We start from the raw sequence: 15770 nt of genomic DNA, 5'->3' as shown, positions 1-15770 counted from the left end.
TCTTCCACCAAGATGTGCAAGAACCAGCGAGGCGTCCCCCCAGAAGTGTCACGAGGACGGCGTTTTGACACTGGAACAAAATAAAACTAAAATAAAAATGGCAGCAACAGATATGAAATGGGAGAAGAGCACAGTTGTCTCTTGTTGTGGTAGTATTTATAAGTATAAAGTACAATTCTAAGTTACAATTCTACATATAATCGAATAACCACAAACTTGCAAACTTGTAAACAGGATTGAAAGGAATTGCCGTGTCATGTAAACATCTTAATCAGTCATGACTTTGTCTGATTATTGGCCATAAAGGCATTATTAGTGTGCATGTAAATCACTGATTCCACATGTTACACCCTCATCCAAGTTTCCTCAGTATGTGGAAAGTGGGCCGCCCCACTTCAGCTCCTGCAGTCCCTCAGGTTCTCATTATTATTGTTTACTTGTGAACCCAGCGGGGCCATGCTGTCTTCTAATCACAGTTTTTATATCACTATCTACACTCAAGATGCCATTTTTCCTGCACATCTTAAATCTGAGGAAGAAACAGGCTATTTCAGGCCATCGTTTTAGGTTAATTAATATAGCACTTTAATATGAGAACTTGCATGTTAATACATGCTCAAACCATACAGCACAGTATGTGGCATGCAGGTGTGCCAATTACTCCAATTCCAAATCACCAATAAACTAAACATTGCCTCTAATTCTGGATTTCCCCCTTTATCATTTCCTATTACAGGCAAGGCAAGCAATTAGGCTAGTTTTAGCATTCAGTCTCGTTTACAAACGAGGTGACATTTGCTGAGTTCACGGTGCAGCGACCACGATATTGAATTCTGTATTTGATTTCATGGGATGAAATCAATAGCTAGCATATTTTGCCAGCTCCGTCCCTCCTATGCCCTGCCATGAATCTTCATAACGCGGATTAAACAGTCTGATACCTCTTCGATATCTGCTCCGTGGCCACAGCAGGAGTCGTAAAGACGAACGTGAGAGGGAAGACACTGAATTTCTGTCTGCAGCGGCGGCGGTGTGATAAAAACGAACCGGGGGAACGGATGTTGAAATGATGCCTTCAAGTGCTCCTCGTAAACTGCCACTTCCGAGTTCACACGTCGTACATATACACGCCTTGTCGCGCATTAAAGTGCTTTTGGTGGGAAATAATAACAAAATGGACCGCGTAACGAAAGCAGTTGTTTTTTATGGCTGTCGTTTTCTGTGAGAAATCTGTTAATCTGTGAACGAAGAGGATAAAATGCACATCAGGCATGAAGTAGATGTTTTAATTAATTTATTTAGAGTGACAGTGCATAACAACTAAACGAGTGAGAACTAAAACATACAATAATACAAATTATTTTACACAAAACGCCAAACAATAGCATATAATAAAACACATCACTTTTACCGGCAACTGTCACCGTTTCCGTGCTCTCCGCCCCGCATAACGTCACATTCTCGGCAGCTCGACTCATCGCAGAAAACTCCCGACTTTCCTTCACTTGTAAATTCACCAGTTTTGTCGAGGTCTCAACAACCCAACTCGTCTTTTCCATTCCCAACAGCTCGTGAAGGCGGCAGGAGGAGAGAGCGGGGCTTGCGCGCGCGATTGGCCAGCCCGCCCGCCCCGCTCGCGCCTCCCGCCAGCCCGCCAGCCCGCGCCGCGCGTGTGCCCGCCGGTGTGGGCACGCGCACGGGGGGCTGTGCTCTGCTCTCCCTGCTCTCTGACCCCAGTGGCAGCTCCGACTCACTGCACTCCGGCTCCCCCTCTGTCAGATCGAGGCTGCTCGCTCTCTCTCTCTCCCTCTCTCTCCCTCTCTCCCTGTGTCTGTCAGTGTCTCTCGCCCCGCTCCGGCTCGCTCTCTCGCTCTCTCTGTCTGTCTGGTTTCCACAGGAGCCAGCCGAGGTCCCCCCGGGTCGAAGGTTCCTGCCCTACCCGCCCAGACTGCCACCCCGGACGGCCGCGAAAACCTGCCTCCTCCCGCATGGACCCGCGTCTCTCCGCCGCGTAGAGGGCGACCCCGACACTCTTTATCGGCCAAAAAAACACGAAGGTAGAGCTATTCAACCTTTCCGCTTTTGCTTTGAAAACCGTAGGCATGGAAGAGAGGGAAGAGAGAGAGAGGGGGGAGAGAAAAAAAACCCATGACACAAAGCCGTAGGTTAAGAGGTGGCTTGTCATTTACGAGGAAGAGCAAGAGGTTAGTGCGGCGGTTCCCTGACACCGACCACCTTTGGGTGTTTTTATTGCCGGAGCCAGATCGCAGAGTTCAGGGATTCACAGACCTTTTCCCTTTTTTTTTTTTTGGGTACAATATTGAAAGCAGCAGTGTTAACAGCAAGCGGCGCATAGCCCAGATCGTGTAATGCGTGGTATCAGAAGAGGTCAATTTATTCCCATCTACTCCCTCTCTTTGCTTTGCCCGAGTCATTTCTATTCGTGAAGTTATATTGCGTGAATGTCGGCGCTCGTATTCGCCGACAGGACTAACAATGTGTGCAGCAGCGCAGAGGAGAGGAGAGAGAGAGAGAGAAAGAGAGAGAGAGAAAAAAAGCCCCAGCTCAGTGCGAAGCTAAAGCATGCATAATAAAAATGCATGGCCAGGGCAGGTTTAGCAGGCTAAGCTAGAGCTAGTCGCTGCTACTGTAGCCATAAGGTACAGGCGAGCGGCAGCCCCGATGCAGACTACACACGGCGGGCAGGAATGAACCATGCTGCACATAACACCCAGCCACAGTTTTCTCGGCCTACATTTCCAAGGGCACGTTTGAAGCACCAGCGTCCAAAGTGCAGCAGCAGTTCACGGTTTAGATATATATATATATATATATATATTTTTTTTTTTTTGCCCCCGGGAGGAATTTAGTAGGGAAGTGTGTGTACACAGGATCTGACAGGCCTATTTATTTTATTATTTTTTATTATTATTGAGGAGGAATTGTTTTAAGGCCTTATAGTTGTGTGTTGAGTGAAGGATCTGCAAACTCTTCTTCCTCTTCTTCTTCCTCTTCGCTGCAGCCAGCAGCAGCAGCAGGGTTCACTGGAGTTGGAACAATGTGGATTTCCCCCTGCAGTGTGTCCCATCTGATTCACAGACAGATCTAGGCTGTAGTGCAGGGCAAACCCACTCAAAAACTCAATTTTAAACACATTATTTATTTGCAGGAATTGACTTTACCCACCTTTTTTTTTTTTTTTAGGCTGGCGTAAACCTTTACGACTTAAATTCATAGTGCATGTCAGTAAGCAGTATCCAACTGATGCACGTTGCATAAAAATAGGGTCTTTTGAGGAATAAAGCAAACATTAATCAATGCTTTCCTGAAAAATACAGCTGATTTTTTGTTTATATCGGTGGTTGTTTGCCTTATGATGAGGTCACAGCCTTTTTATTCTCCTTTCTATCACTGGGTATAAGCATCAGGTGAACTCTGGAGCGGCTGCGTTTGATTTCCCTCCGAAAGAAGAGATGTCAGACTTGTTAAATTGAGGTGTGTGTGTGTGTGTGTGTGTGTGTTCACTGGTGGCTGCATCAGGAGGTCTGGTATAAAAAGCCTGTCAAGCCCACAGTGGCTACTTACTATCAGTCAGGGAGGTCAGACAGGAGGAAGCGACGCTGCAGCCGGTGAGTGAGCTTCAAAGATACCAAACCACACGCACCACGCAGCGTTTTAGCCTCTTTTTCGCTCTGAATTTAAGGAGTGTGTGTGTGTGTGTGTGTGTGTGTGTGTGTGTCTAACCCAGGCTTTATTGGACTGTTATGTAAAGAAAGCAGGGCAGGTCAATAGGCGAGATTAATTAACGTTGGTTCGTTTCAGAATTAGAGCAGCAGGCCCGGAGTAACAAAAGCCAAACTTCCCTTTTTTATTTTTGTGTGTTTCGGGGGGAATTGTCAGTGTAAAAGCTGCTCTGTTTTTGTGGATGGTGTGTGAAGAATTTCTACACTTATTGAAATGCCTAGCTGCATTTTAAACACCAGTAGGGAGGGATTAAATCTGCAGCTTTTCTCTTAGGTTATTACATTTCAGCTGGCTAATAATGCCTTGAAGGCCAAGCCTGCAGTCATTTTTACATTTGAATACATTAGTTTCCTTCCAAAGTAATAGGTGTCTTAAAACTAATAATGTTACGAACAGCAGTGCTGCCTTTAAAACAAAATGAGCATGGATTGCAGACTTCAAATTGTTGCTTTTAGTTAAGTGTATAGTTTTTCAGTCAAGTCGTGCAATGGAGCTATTTTACAATCTCAGTCAAAATCCAAATGGTTTCAAATGATAGTATAAGCTAAAATAAATCTGATAATTCTGTATACATTCTGCCGTACATTTTGTTAAATATTGTTTGATGAAGTATGTTTGGATGCACTTTTGCAGTGATTTGTTGCATGTTTCTAATTTTCTCCCAAATCAAATTCTAACACTGCAAAAGGCAATTCTGTTTTTCATGCTTTGCTCTCAGAAATCACACAAGAAAACTGTAATTACACAACATATATGAATATTGTGATTATGAATGGCAAAGAATTTATCACCTTCTACAGTTGATGTGTGCTTTGTCGGTTTCTTTCCACTCAAACTGAGTCATTCTAGCTTTCCTGAGCAGCCCAACCTTATTTTGTTTGTTTGGGTTTTGCCTATGCATTTTATTTTCTGAGCAGTTTTAACATATGTTGATTTATGCAGTGAGGATTTTATGTTGTTGTTATGAAAAGGAGCTTCATCTCAGTATTCATGCTGAAAGCTGCAGCTGTGTGACTGTATTGTGTGCCGCAGCGTGTCGAGGTTCAGCCGGTCGGCCCGGTCGCTGCTGTGACACTCCTCCGGTTCTTCAGCGGTTCTGAAGGATGACCGCCGCCGCCGCTCGGGTCGCTGTCCAATCCTGGTGAACGGCGTCTGATGTCCAAACGGCGGAAGGATGGCTCATGGCAAAGTGACCATCACAGTGGACGAGTACAGCTCCAACCCCACGCAGGCCTTCACACACTACAACATCAACCAGAGCCGCTTCCAACCTCCACACGTCCACATGTGAGTGCGCACACACACACACACACACACACACACACACCAGGGTCTGGAATGAACTTTTTGTCTCATCTGCCAAGGGCTTGTAAACTAAAAAAAATTACCTGTGAAGAATAATTTACACCGGCCAAAATAGTGAATATACATTTTCAATAGAAACATGTGAACCTACCTGTGTGTTCAGTGCAGTTTAATGTACAGAACAGCAGATTGAAGGCCCATTCACATCTAGAACGATAACCATAAACATAACTAGAACTATAAAAAGATTTAAATCATTATAAGTAAGTATAAGTAAATAGAATGTATATGTGTTCCAACTACAACTATAAAAACATCCAAAACTGTAACTAGAACTATATTTTTGGTTCAAACTCAGAGTGATTTTATTTTGGATATACAGACAACATTAGAGTTTTAATGTAAAATTTGTTCACTCACTTATGCAGTGGATCTTCATTTTTGTCTTCATTTTTTTTTTATATTAGTGCAAAGTGAACAATGTAAAGTTTCAACTAACATTAAGCATCCAGATAAGCTACCGTTTTGTCTAGAGCAGCCTGAACAGGCAGCCAATCAGAAGCCTGTTTCACACAGAGCCGTCGTTCTGCTTTGATTCGATTGGCTCGCGGTCAGAGAGCGTGTACGGTGGCCAGCAGGGACAAAGTTTGAGAACAGGCAAAAGACCAAAAAGACTGACTATAACCGAGACGTTCAAACGTTTTTTGGCAGGTGAACCTTATCGATTTATCCATCAAGGACAAATCTTTACTGGCTTTTGGCGCTTGGTGGGTGGGAATGTCAGACCCTACACACACACACACACACACACACACAGACACAGACACACACACACACGCTAAACAAAACATTTTTCACAGTTCACAATGCTTTTCTGCCTTTCCTTCCCAACCATGTACCGTGCATTACTTTCCACTTTCTGCTGCAGCCAAATTGCAAGGATCTGATTGGTTGAGCCATATTGTCAGTACGGTGCATGAACACTTTGTCCGCATTAGGGCGCTCTCTTTATTTATTAATCAAACCAGTTATTTAGCATTACTCTTGTCTGATGTGGTTACGCTCTGCCTCTCATTAGCGGGTCACAGCGCTGCGACCGGCCACACACACACACACACACTGTTAAACACAGCACAGCGGCTCCACTTTGCGCCGCCCTCTGATTGGCTGCAGGTTTGAGCTTTAGAGAAGGTGTGCGACGGTGATCGTTGGCCTTGTTTACATGCACATGAAAAATGAGATTGTAATGCTTGTTGGAGACTTTTCATGTTTATTAAAAAATGCTTTAAAGGTCCAGTGGTATGTAGATGAGCAGTTCAGCTGCAGCAGGTAGTGATGTAAGCAAGGCAGCGTGATGCGTGAGCGGACAGGTAGGATGCACAGGTGAGCTGCTGTGGATGCTGGTCCGGAACGGCAAGAGGAGAAACTTCTCCTGCAGCTGTTACTGGCTTTATCAGTACAGAACTTTTATTTGAATTTGCTCTGTAGTTGAACTTTATGCTTTGTTGCAGCATTTGGGTTCGATTTGGCTATTTTGGATGCTTTGTTTTATTCTTTTGAGACAGGCTTAGTTAATACATATCCCCCCCCCCACACACACACACACACACATGCACTCACTCATACACCCATTGGAAAGATTTGCGTACAAGTGCAACAAATCATGAGTAATATGATATATATATGATATAAATATTTGACAAACAGGTAATGAAATATGAAGCGCGCTGAAGCCGTCTGTATGCGTTGGTGTAGAGGCTGTGGCTTATTCAAGTTTTAGACAGTGGGATTAAGGCAGGACTCCATATAAACACCACACTGGTTATATTAAAGGTCCCATACTCTCCACTTCCCAGTGTTTTATTTTGTGTCTTGAGGTCCATTCAAAGCTGTGTGTGAGGTGTCATGTACCAAAAACACTCTCAATCCATTTTTACACGTTCATTTTCCAGCATCTCTCTGAGCCTTACCAAGAACAGGCTGTTTCTGTCGCCGTGTCTTTAAGGCTCATTAATATTAACGACCCCTCTGTTCCGATTGGCTAACCGTTTCAAGAGTGAAACGTGAGACGCCGCGGCCCGGCGGCTACAGGTAGGGAAAACTCTCCGGTAATAAACAATGACAACCGCTCAACCGCTTTGAAAAAAACACTTTGTTAGTCTATTATTTCTTACAAAAATGATAATGAGCGAACCTTTGTGACGCCACAAAGTTACGGAAGTCCAAACGGCTCGTTTAGAGGCTCGCTTTTCTAATATGGATTGTGTGGATTTAGTTGGCGACCGTGCGTTTTGATACTTTCACCATGTTTAGATAGACCATCCAACTGCTTTATCATCACAGAGGCAAGGGGAGTCCTGCTTTACATGATATGGGACTTTTAAAGCCATTATGCTCTGAGTGCTCTGATTTTATTCACATTAATAAACACCAGTTAGGACATGTAAACACCTTATTTTTTTCTTGTCATAAATTTTGTACAACTGCAAAGAAAAGTGATTTTGTTTAAAAAAAATTACAAAAAAAAAATAGATGTCAGTGTGCAGGATTTACTGAGTTTGCGTCTGATGGAAGGTTTTCACCAAAATTGTACTCTAAAACTCCTTGTTCAGAAATCCATTTTGGACACAACTCTCTCTTAAGCAATTAATTGCAGCCTCTGCGATTTGGAAATTGCAGAAGTTCATACTGCGATATTCTTTTTTTATTTTTTTTATTTAATTGTTCTGCTCTGGCTCCAATTTATACACACTGTAGATCGACATCTGGCCAAGTTATTTTTCAACAGAAACACTCTCCACAGTTCTCTCTGGATAATTGAAATAAGAACTTCACTCATGTAAACAGGATTATTATGGAATCATGTAAACAGCTTAATTGGACTCCTAACCTTACTCCCAGTATTGGCAACAGTCGCATTACAGTGATGTCAGGCCGTCTGAGTGGTTGACAAATTCGGCAACGTCGACTGTAAATCAGACCAGATACTTTAATACAAGGCAGCAGAGGAGAGTTTTCACTAGTCAGTTTCTCAGTGTAGTTTGATGTTTAAAGAAGCTTCCTCACTTTGTTTTTCCAGTTGAGCAATAATAAACATAATACAAACAATATTTTTCAGCTTTAAAATGTAAGAAAATTATCTTTGTCGTAAGGCTTTTTTAAAAACAACGATCCATTTTAGCTGAAAATTCATGGTGTATTTTTGGGTGTATCGCGATTTTATGTTTCCTTGATTAATAATGGTGTAATTCGCCGATATTTTCAATTCCCCTGAAAGTCCCGGTGTGGTTTACCAAGCGCTTCCATCTGCCGTCACTCTTGACCAATCACAGCCTCTGACTGCTCAGCTAAAGTCCAGCAGGAGAACCAGAAACTTTACAGAGAGAATCTGTGGAAACGAACGGATCGACCCGACGTTAGAGAGGAAAATCCTGAAAACTAAAAGTGGATCATCGACTCATCTGGAGACGCTTTGGCTTGAAACCAGATGAACTAAAACAAGTTCAGATTCTGGGCAAACGTTGTCGCTGAGCCCCAAAGTATAAAGTAGTAATTATTTATTTGAATTTAGTAAATAAGGACACAATAAGAGTAAGACAGTAAAACAAGAAAGAAATACTGAACTGAAAGAAAGAGAAACGGTGAAAATTAACGTTAAGATACAATTTTGTTTCCTGAAACCGAGACAAATCGTGATTAATAATGATGATGACAAGATTTAGCAAAATAATCATCATTTGTCCCATAATCGTGCAGCTCTACTATTTTTCCATCCTCACTGTTGTCGTTTTTGGAGCAGCGGGCCTCGCACTAGATATGTGTTTGGATAAATACATTAGTCTGTTTCCTGGCCTCCACAGAGCCCGCAGTATTTCAGCCTGTCATTCTTCAGTTCAGACTGGGAACCCCGGTATCTCACACACACACACACACACACACACGCTCCCTCTCAACCCGTCCCATCCCCCCGCTATGTGTGAGTGCTTATAGAATACGTGCTCTGTTCTGGGAAAGTAAGGCTTGTTTAGATTTGAGAGATAATGATCCGACTGGCCCGGGGTTTCTCTCTCACTGCATCCACAGTATTTGGACATAAATAAAGTTGCTGCTTCTCTCTGGAACCAAGGGGAGAGGAAAAAAAAAAAAGCTCAAGTGAGGGGGTTGCCCGCCTTTTGAAATGCAATCCCTGCTAATGTTTTTTTCCCCCCGACGATCCCTGCTAGACAGAATATTTAGATTTCTGTGATGGAGTACAGCAGCGCCTTTTGTGCGGTGTGGAAGGTATCGCTCTCTAGACCGCATATGAAAACATGAAAATACACACACACACACTCTCACACACACACACAGACACAGACACAGAGGGGAAGGGTACCGACCCCATCAGCGGCAATTACAAGCTAATGCTTTGGAACGCGACCCTGAAGTCAAAGTGAGCTTTTTTTTTTCGGAGCATGGGACGTCTCTCTCTCTCTCTCTCTCTCTCTCTCTCTCTCTCTCTCTCTCTGTTTGTGTTTGGTTTATTTTCCTGCGCGTCTGTGTGATTTATTTTTTTCACTTTTTCTTTTTTTTTCTTGCCCCAACCCCTTTCGTCGTCTCGTGAAATGAAATGCTCAGCAACTTGGAACATATGCTTCCAGTTGGGACGGTAATCGCATCGCGTCCAATTTGAGCGGGGCCGCGGCCAGAATGTGGGGAAGGCCGTCCGGACGGACTGACAGCGAGCCGAAACTGAAGCGACTGGAGGTCTGGAGGTGTTTCAGGGTTTCTGCCGGTCCTTAAAAAGCCTGGAAAAAAAGTCCTGAAGAAGAATTGCAATGTCTTAAATCCAGTTATCAGAGGTCCTACTGTTTCTCACCATGTAACGACAGGTTTCTTCCTCTGTTAGATGAATCCAGAACAGGGTTAGTAGATCAAGTTCAAGTTCAATACTTTATTGCCGTCTCAACATACTTCACTGGGATTTGCTTTGGCAAGCTCACTTAAAACAGACAGAGAGGGACAGGAACGGTTTAAAATGAACCACAAGATGTAAAACACTTAAAACACATAGAACACAAAGGAAGACATGAGGTAGAAGCGATAAAATACCATAAAACAAAATAAAATACCACAACTAAAATACCATAAACTAAGAAATAGTTAGTAGTAGGGTTAGTCGCTCAATATGCATCCTATCTGCTTTACTAAACACAGTTAGACTTCATTTAATTTCCTGGTTTAATATTTTTTGTACTGTCATATTAGTTGAAAATATGGGGTGAAAGTGGGGAGAAAGTTTCTTTAAGCACTTATTTTATTTCATGATGGACAGAACATTTTCAGCTCTCTGGCTTTCTTCAGTGTCTAATAATAACTAGTTACTAATAGTAGAAAAGTAGAGTCAAATGTAGACCTATAATAGAACTGAATTGGACACTAATAGTAGTGTATTGACGAAGGCTGGAGGGACGAAAACATTCTGTCTATCATGAAATAAAATAAGCGCTTAAAGGTTAAATGTGTCATATTTCTGCTTTACTGCAGCATTATATAGTAATAGTGAATCTCAGCAGGTTGCTGAATGGTAGAGAGTGAAACAAAGTGAGCAGCCGGCGCACGCTGCAGAGATTCAAAAACACAGGAGCGGGCCGAGGCTGAAGGCCCTCCTGCCACACCAGGGTCCCTTCAAAAATCTGGCAATTTGTTGTTGCCTTCATTATCGGCAAAAAACACACATCGGAAAATAGAATTCGAGACTTTATTACTAATCGGCAGGGTGTTCTGGTAAATTCGGCATGTATATAATCCTCCAAACAGCTTGAATTTTAACAGACCGGCCCATTTATGTACGGGGAAGTGGAGTTACTTCACACACAAAACAGCGACTCCTTACCTTCCATATGGAATTGTGGTGATGTCAAATTGAAAAAATGTTCAACTAATACGATCTAATATTTGGACGCCGCACCGAACAGTCTGAGCGCTGTGGCCATACTACGACTTTTTCCCGTACGGCCCATTTATAGTTTTACAACTTGGCTGGCTTTGTTTTTTTTTATTTTGGTTTTGAAATTGGTCTTAAATTAAATTCCAGGCAGCTTAAAAAAAAAAAGGTCTCTTCTGAAACCTGCAGATATCCTGACTTGACTTTCATCCAAACCTGCTGTTTCTAAAATGAAAGGACACACACACACACATACACACACACACACTAGAGCTGGGCAATATTGACAAAATCAAATATAACAATATTTTAGACCGAATACCTCGATATTGATAATGTGACGATATTTTGGGGATGACTGTTTGTGCTTTCATAAGATATTTATACACATGAAAATTTAGAAAGATATTAATGATTATTAGTAATAAGTAATATGGATATGATAAGTAGGTAAAGCCAATCATTGTTCATTTTACTCTGCCAGAACAGGCTAACAAATTCAGAAAATTATTATTTCACAATATTACGAAAACCAAAATCCCAGACGACATCTCGTCTCATGTCACGATATCGATGTTATACATTCACCGTCCTGCAGTATATGCAGTATTCCTCTCTCTGCCTGTCTATACAGTACGTCTCCATACAGAAGCAGCGTGTGTAAACAGAGGAAACGTTGCGTGCTGAAAGCTGGGTGAGACTTTGGAGAACACATGGCGTTAAAATGTTCGTTCCCCGCTTTCCTTTTGAAGCGGTTATTTACTCTATAAAACATCATCCAGTCAAGACGCTTTCATTTGATCGCGGGGAAATGGAAAATCTTTGAAACCCCCCCCCCCCCCCCCCCCCACCAACCAAACAAGATTGGTTGCATCATCTTTTTCTCTCCCTCCTCTATTTCCACATTTAACGAACTCCTTCTCCTCCAGATGCCTTGTTAATTATTCCCGCCCTCTGAATAATTGAGAAGCTCATAAGTGTGAATCATTTAATGACGTTAGGCCAACACCGCCTGCATTCATACACACGTATAGACCGACGCTAGAACACATTCATATTAATGTCATCCTGGCTGCTTCTTTACACATGAACTCCTTTTAGGTGTTTGTTTTTATATCTTGCAATATTTCCAATTCTTAGCGTAGTTGCAAATGTGAGTTTGTAATTACGTTTTTATAGGATTTGTTATCTCGTAAGTTCCTACACCGTGAGAGGAACAAACAATTTGCTTGTTACCTTTAAGTTTAGAGCTGTTACTGCTACATTCATACATTTTTTTTTCCACAATAAAATCAACGTTTTTTTTGCAGTCTTCATAAATGAGTGTGTGGCTGGTGGAGGATGTTGGAGGGAGGGTCCATGATGGAGGAACCAGCAGAGGCATTTAGATGATAATTAAATAGGACATTTCCATCTCTGTATTGGTAATAGTATTTTTGCTGCTCATTTGACTCAATTTTCAAGACAAAATGGGACTGCATGTTTGTCCAAGAAGGGTCTCATCCTGCGTCTGATCCTGTATCTTATAGTGAATAAACAGACTGAACCTTGTTGATTCAAAACACTCAGCAGTGGGAGATGTTCAGATAATTGGGGAAAAAAAAAAGAAAACTGACTTGTCCAGTTGAAATGTAAAAGTGTCAAAACTCTCTGTGTTTGTCTAATTTACCAGTAAACACATTAGGAGAGTTAAAGTTGTTCCAGCCTCTGCTACAGCGTTCGTTGTACTAAATATATGTTTTTGCAGAAGTGCTGAAGCACAAACAAGGGAAAACCAAAAGTTGCCCCCGTTCTGGTGAATCTATGTTTGCTTCGTGTTTTGCTTATTCTGTTTTTTGGGTTAACCAGTCATTTGGGACGGCAGGATGAGGCTCGGCTGCGTTTCCACTCCGGCTCCAACCTTCTCTCCTCTCCTCTCCAACCCTCCATTTAGGGCAAAAATCCTGATTATTATTTTGCTACATATTGCCGTGCCAATTATTAATCACATTTATTTGTCTCGGTCGCAGGAAACAAAATCATTTTATTTCACTTTTGCACCTTAACATTTTCACTTTTTTACTATAGGAGCAGCAACTAGAAAGTCTTTTTTTCACTCTTACTCTCTTACTCTTATTGTAATATTCCAATATTACTACTTTATTACTTACAACCTTAAAGCAAACTTTGCCCAGAATCTGTTCTTATTTGTTATCTGGTTTAAAACCCAAGTGTCTCCAGATGAGACGATGATCCACTACGTTTTTCCACAGAAGCTCCGTGTAAGATTTCTCTGCTGCTTCTCCATCTGAACGTGGATTTTAGTCACATGATTCATTTATTCATCCATTCACTGCGTAACAGAAGCGCTCGATAAACCACACCGGGACTTTCAGGGGAATTGGAAATATTACACACACACTCCAATATCGCTGAATTCTATTACACTGAAATATAAAACGCGGTATGCGAGTGTCTACGATTTCATTGTTGCGCCTCTACTTTCCTCCCTCCCTCACCTCTCCATCCCGTCTTTCATTTTCTCTCCCAGACAGCTTTTGGAGTCCTGGTCAGGCTCCGGCCCTCCTGGGAACAAAGAGCCGGTCCCATTTTGTGGCCTTTTGTTTCTGGCGGCCCGCTGCTGCTAGCCGGCAGGAATGGCGGGGCTTTTGTAACAGGAGAACCCTTGATTAAGTTCCCTCTCCAACCCCTGGCCTGCTGCTAAAGCCCGGGGGGGGCGGTGGCGGGGGGGGTGGGCGGCTGGGGGGGGGGCGGGGGTTAAGTGACAGTTGACATTGGACAGGTCTGTTGTTTTTGAGATTGAAGCCCTTTTGATGTCCTCGAGACGCCGGCGTTTCAGAGGCGACTATCTCCCGATGATGTCACATCCTCCTGCCGTGAAGCGGAGGTGAACCGGACCGAGCCTGCACCTTCTCACCGCTCATCCGGTTTTCATTTGCCGCTCGTTATTCAGCGAGGGCGATTGTCATTTGCGATGCTAATCCCTTTCTCCCAGACGAACCGGCAAGTCTGTTTGGTTTGCGTGGAATTCGCTCGTTACTGAAGAGAAGTAACGGCAGCTGCATACTTCTCCTTCTATTCGTTTTACGTTACACCTCCTAAAATTGGCGAATGCATCTTCTCTTACTTTCAAAAATTGGGAGACGTTGTTTACCTCCACTGTGAATGATCAGGGAGACCAAACAGCGTCGGTGTCTAATGTTCCTGTCATTCTTTTGCTCTTTTAAAACCCAAAGCAGCGGAGAAACTAAACTCTTGTATTATTTTCCATTGAAACTAGCTGAGAGGATGATGATTGATCATGAGGAAAGTGGCGATGGGGGATAATTCAACTTCAATCTGGTATTTAGAGGGAGCGATGACAAAAGTTGTGACATATTGTTTTGATTGGTAACTGCAATTCTGAAATTGAAATAGTAATTTGTTGTGCTAGAAAAGAAATGCTGCTGTCACATGTCACTGAGTTGAGGCCGATGTGTTTCCACCAGCACAGTGTGATGAGTACAATGCAGTTATTTTTGTATTTCACATGTCGCTGCTGTCAGGTGAAAATCATGTTTCTCTAACTAACTTAACAAAAATAGCGTTGTTTTTAGCTTAACAAACATGTATTTTTGAGTTTATTCAATGGAGTTTTGAACGGGTTTTTTTAGACTAGGTGTATCAATTAGAATTTTCTCATCCTGTAGAGGAGAACAGTGTGATTCTTCAATTGAACTTGAAAATTGAGTTACGAGGTTTTCACCCGACAGTGACGATATTTACACATTATACATTTTATAATTGGACGTCGGAATGCTTGACAAGCGCTGCGGGTCTTTTTTCCCTGTTGTGTTGGACTGTATGAACAGGGCCGCTGTGCGGCGGTAGTTTCACACCAGATGTGATTTCAGTTTGCCTCCATTCATTGTCTTTGAGCAGCGAGAAACTGTGTGCGCACGGCATGATGGGATAGGTGGTGACATGAACTAGGCCAGCGTCGGGAAGAGGAAAGTTGAAAAAAGTTTAATATTGCGCACATGAGAGTGTGAGAACCAATCACATTTGCGTAAAAAATAAATTGTTGGTCTTCCTGGTGTGTAACATTACCAGAAGTAGCCTAACTTGCTTGCTAGCTTGCTAGCCTAATCTCTTCACATCCAAATAGCTGTAGCCACTTAGCTAGCTAGCTAGCTCACACTCAAGATTACGTTTCCTTGCATACACTTATGGATTATATTGGGGCAACATGAAATGAAGAAAATGCAAAATAGTGCTGCAGAATAGTTCGGCATTTCTGCTTTATTTGACAGTCACAGCAGAGAGAGATAGGAAAGATGAGGCAGAGAGAGGGGACGACATGCAGCAAAGGATTCAAACTTGTGCCACTGTGATTAGGACTTAGCCTAAATGGGACACACTCTACCGGCTGAGGCACCGGGCGCCGCATTAACAAACTGTTAAACAAACTGAGGATCTGCTCTGATGCTTGTCCCCAAAACAAACAGTGAACTTTGCTAGAGCGACGCACAGCGAAGTGGTCGCGCTCAGTACCGTACCTGCTGTAACATTGTGTTGTCTGTCCAGGTAATGGACAGGGCTGGGCCGCAGTGGGGCGGGGCCAGTCCGGGCCGGGCCGCAGTGGGGCAGGGCCGGGCCGGGCCGGGCCGCAGTGGGGCGGGGCCAGTCCGGGCCGGGTCGGGCGCAGCGTAGCCAGCCAGGCCGCAGCTCGCCCCTCTCTCAGCCTCGCCCCTCTCTCAGCCTCGCTCTCCCATCAGCCCTGCAGCCAGCGGCCTGTCAGCAGCACAATTAAGGG

General features: G+C 43.1%; 1 protein-coding gene across 1 annotated transcript in view; it reads left to right on the top strand.

Moving 5' to 3' along the window:
- Positions 1–1757: 1757 nt before the first annotated feature.
- The window catches only part of mpped2a (metallophosphoesterase domain containing 2a), a 61600-nt gene continuing 47587 nt past the window's right edge, over positions 1758–15770 (top strand). The window contains exons 1-2 of the mRNA XM_078284889.1: positions 1758–2057; positions 4777–5031. Of these exons, the coding sequence (XP_078141015.1) occupies positions 4919–5031 (113 nt within the window). The 5' untranslated portion in view covers positions 1758–2057; positions 4777–4918. The remainder of the gene's footprint in view (positions 2058–4776; positions 5032–15770) is intronic.

The sequence above is a fragment of the Centroberyx gerrardi genome, chromosome 1, assembly GCF_048128805.1.
Source record: "Centroberyx gerrardi isolate f3 chromosome 1, fCenGer3.hap1.cur.20231027, whole genome shotgun sequence".
Lineage (NCBI taxonomy): Eukaryota > Metazoa > Chordata > Actinopteri > Beryciformes > Berycidae > Centroberyx > Centroberyx gerrardi.
Note: the sequence above shows the minus strand (reverse complement) of the source record. Positions and strands in the feature narration are given on the sequence as shown.